This window comes from Argentina silus (genome assembly GCF_951799395.1).
Source record: "Argentina silus genome assembly, chromosome: 5".
NCBI classification, from domain to species: Eukaryota; Metazoa; Chordata; class Actinopteri; order Argentiniformes; family Argentinidae; genus Argentina; species Argentina silus.
In genome coordinates, this window is record NC_139659.1 from 16,033,883 (window position 1) to 16,040,328 (window position 6,446).

Below are 6,446 nucleotides of genomic sequence, written 5' to 3' on the forward strand. Positions count from 1 at the left end.
TCAAATCCATACCTGCTTTCCATATGTTGTTGAAGAGCAGATAATGAACAAGAACTAGACATTTTCCTTAAATGGATGTATGGACGGTAGGCCTACATAATTGTACAGTGCATAATATCATGTATTTGAATAATACAAAGCATAGGGAAAGTCAATTTCAATATGAATGCGCATGAGATTTTTCACATTCTTTGGTCGCTAGAGGGCAGCACAGACTAATAATCATGTAAGAGTGTACCTCTTTTAACCCTAATCTGTTTATGTTTTTGTCTTTTTTTCAGTACTCCTGAATCATCAGTGCATATATTTGTTCTCTCGAACACAACATTGCTAAATATTTAATAAAACATGACAAACATAAATCATATTCAGTCAGATATTGCTTTATGTCGTTGAGAATAGAGATTTTCTATTTCAACTTTGAAGTGACAAAAACATCTCTTGAGCTGTGACGTACAATACCACCATTCCTGAATAGTTATGATACATATGGCCCTGCAATCACAGCACATCAGTTATTAACTAGGTGTGGCGTACTGTAAATCAAAGAAGAAACATGTAATCATGTTACATTTCACTGTGCACAATTTGGTGTGCAATGGACGTTTATGCTCATTACATGCATCTCATACAGTAACTCCTGCAATAGTGCCATACAGATATTGGTATGTGAATTGCTTACAGTATCATATCTTAATTTAATAAAGCTCTGTAGATGGATTAATAGTAAAACAAGAAAAACAAGTTGTTACATTACCATTTTATATAACTGACTACTGACAATCTTTAAGTGCACATCTATAAGTGCACTGTATTGGTTATTGCTTGATTGTACTCTTATTGCATTGTTATTGTACTGTCATTGCATTGTTATTGGACTGATTATTAACTGATAACATTGAGTGCATACTCTTCAATATATAGTAATATTGAATGACAGGCAGAATGCGAAACTCATACATTCATACATACTTGTAATCTCTGTATATTTGCATAGCTATATATTTGTATATATATTCAATGCATTTGATTAGTAAAAATGTTATAGTGTAAAAGGCATCTACTGTAAATAGTAAAACCTGAATAAAAATAAACTCTTTCTGTAACAATCCCAAGCAAACAATATAAACATAGGTCTTCTATTGTTTGTCAAACAACTTTAAGTGGGCTTTAACTGCCTACTTAATAAAAAGAGAAACATACATTGAAAGAGTGCATAAGTGCTGCATAGTAATTGAAAATGTGGATGATTTTTACTTGCACAGTGTCGTTGTGTCCATATTCAAAAAGCGAATATTCATTCTTGTCTCAATCTCAATGTCTTTCAAAATCTAAAAAAATAAAAAAATAAAGGGTTTTACTACCAGTGAATTGATTAGTTACTAAAAAGTTATGTACCAGCAAAACATTTTTATTTATTCAATAGTTAGAATGATTCAATGTCCTTCAAGGTAAACAATTCGACTTTCAAAGTACATGTATTTGATAAAGTATATTTTGCCATGAATACCAAGCTTTCTTACAAACCTTTAAGAAATGTTCAAAAGTGATCCCCTCGTAAAATTCATCTGGCTCCTAAGAAAGAAAAATTTGTAAATTGACAATAATGACAGAGATGATAATAGAAAAAAACTAACTTAACATTGTAAACCTGTTGTTTCTGTCTTTTGTTATATATAAAAAAGTATTCTTTTTTTTTTTTTTTTTTTTATTGTGCCATGTAATAGTGCCAAAGAAAAATATTTTAGTAAAAACGCTTCAGTACCATGTGACCCATTGAAAGACTGGCCACCTCCAGCATGGCAGCGTCTGTGATGCCTTTGGCCGTCTCCTTCCCCAGGGCTCCACTTCGAGACAGCAGCTCCTCCACCACCTACAGCACATGCATAGGCAGGACAGTTATGTAAATTCATTGCAGATTAGCCAATAGCCAGAATTGATATTCAATGTTTACTGTACCAATATATCTATATATCAATATATCTGTGGTTAGAATGTACCCAAACAGTTGTCACAGTTAAATGTATCATATGTCCAGCTGAAAGAATAGGATATAGGGCTTACATGTCTGTATTCCTCCAATGTTATAGTTCCATCATTGTCTGTGTCATGCATGTTAAACAGGACTGTGGAGAAAAGGAAGTGTTACATTTAGACACATACATTCTTGTCTGTCTCTTAGTAACTGTATGGGAATGCAGATATTGTGTTGTATATATATATATGCCATTTAGCTGACGCTTTTATCCAAAGCGACTTACATTGCAGTGAGTGCATACATTTCAGTATATATGGTCCCTGCGGGAAACAAACCCGCAATCTAAGCGTTGTTAGTGCCATGCTCTACCAACTGAGCCACAGAGGATACCTTACATGCTTTCCTAGTGACATATTAACAGATCATTTAAAACAGAATGACCTCCACTCTATACATAAAGGTGTTTGAATATCGTTGAATGAATATCGTTATCAAGGTTTTAAGTAGAGCATGGTTGTACAAATTATCATTTGAGGAGACCCACAGCGTAGTTTCTCATTCCTGATGATCTCTCGCTGTTCATCTGTCATATGCAGTGATGGGGGACGGAAGTGGGACATGACTACCAGGAACTCCTCAAAGCCAATCTCCTGGACTGTCCCCTCACCATTCTGATGGAAGTTTCTACAGAGAGGAAAAAACAAACCTTTAATACTAATTAGGTTTGGTTGAGTAATGGGTAACAGAACTCCATCTATAGTATTAGTTACAGTACCAAATGTTTAATTCATTAGTCCAGCCAAATCGCTGTATCTAAATGAATTAACAGGCGTTATCTACAGTATCATTAAGTCACAGGCTACATACTGTAACAATATATAAGCTTGCCAACCATGTGAATATAGCCAGAGGCTTTACACATTAAGACGCTGAACAAATTGAAAAAGGCTTCCATCATATGGACAAATGAGGTCACTGCATCTTGTCTGTGTTCCTCACTAGTAGTCACATCTCTGCAAGGGGTACTTCAAGAGCAACTGATGTTCAGTCTTGAGTATGATGGTGTAGCTATTCCTACCTTTTGTCAAAGAAGGCCTCTATAATTTGGGATCTGATCGGATTGCATGCCAGATCTGGGATAGTGTTCAGATCATTTCTCCTTTAAATGAATAGAAACAGGTACTTAGTCCTTTGACACACAACGTTAAACAAAATACATGAGCCATGCAAAACCTGTTAAGCTGGTTTCTAATAAATTCTGAGGAAATGGAAAGGACAACAAGGAAGTACTAAGCAAGTACAACTAAGCAACTAAGCAAGTACAATGCAAACAAGAAACTTAACAAGTACAATACACACAAAGGCATTTAAATTTTTTTTTATTTTTTTTTTAAATTTTTTACATTTAGCAGACGTTTTTATCCAAAGTGACTTCCAACAAGTACATTTGTCTAAAGTAAGTGAATCATCTATACATCAGTCATCATAAGCAAAAATCGACGCAAGTACCAGGTCCCATTGGCAGTCACAATGCTAGAAAAATCTGCAATTGTGAAACAAAAACAGGGCAGACTAGAACATAAGTAATTTCATGGGCCTTTTCATAGAGATTAAATGGGTCCTACCGCAGTGTGTCTTCATTGTGGCTCAACTGCTTGAACCGTTTGTGTAGGATTCCAATCTGGTCAAGGGAAACTAGGAACAACAAAAGCAAGAATTGCCTCATGAGCCCAAGACACAGAGGGACACCCTGCCAGTCTACAGCACCAATCTGAGGGCCTTTGTTGCAGACCAATGCTGGAGACTTGGGTAGTCTCAAGAGGTGAAATCATGTGCATCTTCAAGCAGCATATCTGCAATTAAGCAAACACCAGGCAGGCAGCACATCAGTTACTTCTAGCCAGGAAGCTATACCAAGCTGCATGATTGCTGTTCATAGAATCACATTGCAACCGCAACATCTGGTAATGTTTTTCTTCAGTTCTTTTCTCTAATTGATAATGAAATATTATCAAGGCTGCCTGGCTTGTCATTCTCACTGTGAACACACTACATTGTATGAAGAGAGAATTGCTAGTCTCTATATAATATGTTCAGTTAATAGTACATTTTTGTCCATATACTGCAGGATATAGATTTGTATAGAGTATGATGTTGTGTAAAATCCGACAGTACTATGCTAAACATTTTCATTCTCTCCTCGCATTAGACCCCATAGAAACCATAGTAGTAATATAGTAGTAATATAGTAGTAATATAGTAGCAGTATCAGTATTAGAGTAGTTACATGACTGTGTATACTGAGAGGACAGAAATAACTAAGAGACCATTATGACATAGTCTTTGACCCAACCACAAGGATGAGCTCAAATAATTCAAATGTATTCAAACTAGGACGGATGTCTAATAATGGCCACAATGTATACAATTAAAAAACAACAACATTCATTCTCGATGAGTGAGTGAGTGTTTTTCATCTGTGTCTCTGAGTTCTCTGAGAAAACAGTAGCTACTCTTGAGAGTATGTATGACCACACAGGTGTGTGTACCCCTTTACGAATTGAATTCTCAGTGGTAGTGAAGAGGTAGTGTGACATTTAAGGCAATGGCAAGGATGGAGCCTACAGGGAAAACTCATACAGCATGTCTGTTCATGGCCTTTTAAGTGTTTTCTCTGAAGCTATCTCATGTATTATTCAGTGTGGTTCAGTCAAGCCCACACTGTTAACTTACATAAGCCACCTGAATAAAAAGTTGCTTTTCCACACTGTCAGTGAATTATTCATAACAGCTGCATTGAGACTCTAATTTAATTATGCCAACATAGCCTACAGCTCTTAAAAATAATCTGGACTATAATGACCACCATCGGGTCTCCTCTCACAAGGACATTCCATAGTTAACCAGGCAGACAATCTTGTCATTGTTGTTGTGGTTTTGGGCTTGATGGCTCCTCTCCTGGCACAGTGGTGGATCAGGAAGGTAGTACCAGTAGTGCTAGTAAATCCCCATACAGGAATATGGACAATTAATGCTCTTATGCTCTGAAATCACACAACCTTCTTCCCTGAGAATGGGAGTTTTATCTGGGAGTTTTCATATTTCGCGTAGAATACAGTAGACTACACATATAGCCTGCGTAGGCGACAGCAGTAGATACCATTAGGTCATTTAACAGTAATCAACAACAATCAGTGAACACACATAAAAACATAAATACTCACAGCCCGTCTTCTCCGCGAGATCTCGGTACTCGGGCTCACCAGGTAAAGACTGTAATGCGCCCATAACTCGAAAAACCCTCCCGCCGACCAATCCAAACGCATGAAAATAGCGATTGGTCTCGCACAGCACAGGTAGGCTACTGAAACGAAAACGCTGGCCTCAGTTCAACAGATATTGTTTCATTGGCACACCAACTCACGTTACAGGTCTATGCATGCAGGTTGCTCTGCTTCACTTCACTCATCCACTAGTCTCTGCGAAGAAGACCTACAGTGCATTTAAATAAAGCTGTCATCCTCTGCAGAACGCGCACTTCCGCAAGTTTGCCACCGACTACATAACGTTTTCTGCAACAGTATACAACAGCCTATCCATTATTTATTCACTGATCCAATCAACGTTTTTGTGTTTTTGTGTTTTTGTATACAGTAGTATATTGTATATTGTATATTGAGAGAACCGTGACGAAAGTGACACCTTTTTTTCTATTTACTGCACCACCATATTTTATGACATACAACATATATATGTCCTGTACGATTAGCTATTCGTCGATTTGAATAATCAATGATATAGGTTTGAAATGTATGAAAATGAACCATGCATCAGCATAAACATAAACACAATATTTTGCCACAATATTATTATGACTAAAATAGGTTACACAATAGCTATATCAACCATCAATTCCTCATCCTACTTTCATGGGAATGTAGTAGATGTTTTTCATAATTTTTTATTACTATTCAAGCTGTCCTTGTCATGTCAAGTGCGTGACGTTCTGTTACTGTCCCCCACATCTCTCTCCTGCAACTTTCCCCTCGCTAGTATCCAAGACTACTGTAGCAAGATATTTCAAACCCATGTGGTCATTTAGTTACCAGATGGGTTAACAAAATAAACACAACTCTACAATCGAAAAAACACTTCAGGCTTATTATTATTATTATTATTATTATTATTTTTTTTTTTTTTACTTTGCCTCGCTCAAAACTACTATTTTGTCTGCTTGTTTGTCTGTCTGTCTGTCTGTCTGTTGTAATTAGATCATATTTTCCTTCAGTGTAATTTAAGAAAATCGGCTGTTACTACCGTACCCTGTTACTTCAGTCCCATGTTACCTTTGTCCTGGTTCTCCTCTGCTTTATCACACATGTTATGATTGAGCAATGGTTTGGCCGAGGCTGGGAATATAATTTACCCTATGCTACCCTACCCTAATCGAACCTAAACAACAGCCAAC

General features: G+C 36.7%; 1 protein-coding gene across 1 annotated transcript; it reads right to left on the minus strand.

Annotated features, from left to right (window-relative positions):
- Positions 1 to 367: 367 nt before the first annotated feature.
- tescb (tescalcin b) lies at positions 368 to 5,437 on the minus strand. The gene is made up of 8 exons (XM_083670697.1): positions 5,203 to 5,437; positions 3,604 to 3,673; positions 3,057 to 3,137; positions 2,523 to 2,662; positions 2,065 to 2,126; positions 1,766 to 1,873; positions 1,528 to 1,575; positions 368 to 1,331 (listed from the first exon to the last, which is right to left on the minus strand). The coding sequence occupies exons 1-8, from the start codon at positions 5,264 to 5,266 to the stop codon at positions 1,254 to 1,256; spliced, it is 651 nt and encodes a 216-aa protein (XP_083526823.1). The 5' UTR covers positions 5,267 to 5,437; the 3' UTR covers positions 368 to 1,253.
- Positions 5,438 to 6,446: the final 1,009 nt, after the last annotated feature.

Bases quoted from the DNA above. Each gene is read 5' to 3' on its own strand.
- tescb (XM_083670697.1), bottom strand. From the start codon at position 5,266: ATGGGCGCATTACAGTCTTTACCTGGTGAGCCCGAGTACCGAGATCTC. The intron at 2,663-3,056 runs GTAGGAATAGCT...TCCTCTCTGTAG, and splicing joins GAGGCCTTCTTTGACAAAAG to AAACTTCCATCAGAATGGTG. The intron at 1,576-1,765 runs GTACTGAAGCGT...TTTCTTTCTTAG, and splicing joins GTCTTTCAATGGGTCACATG to GAGCCAGATGAATTTTACGA.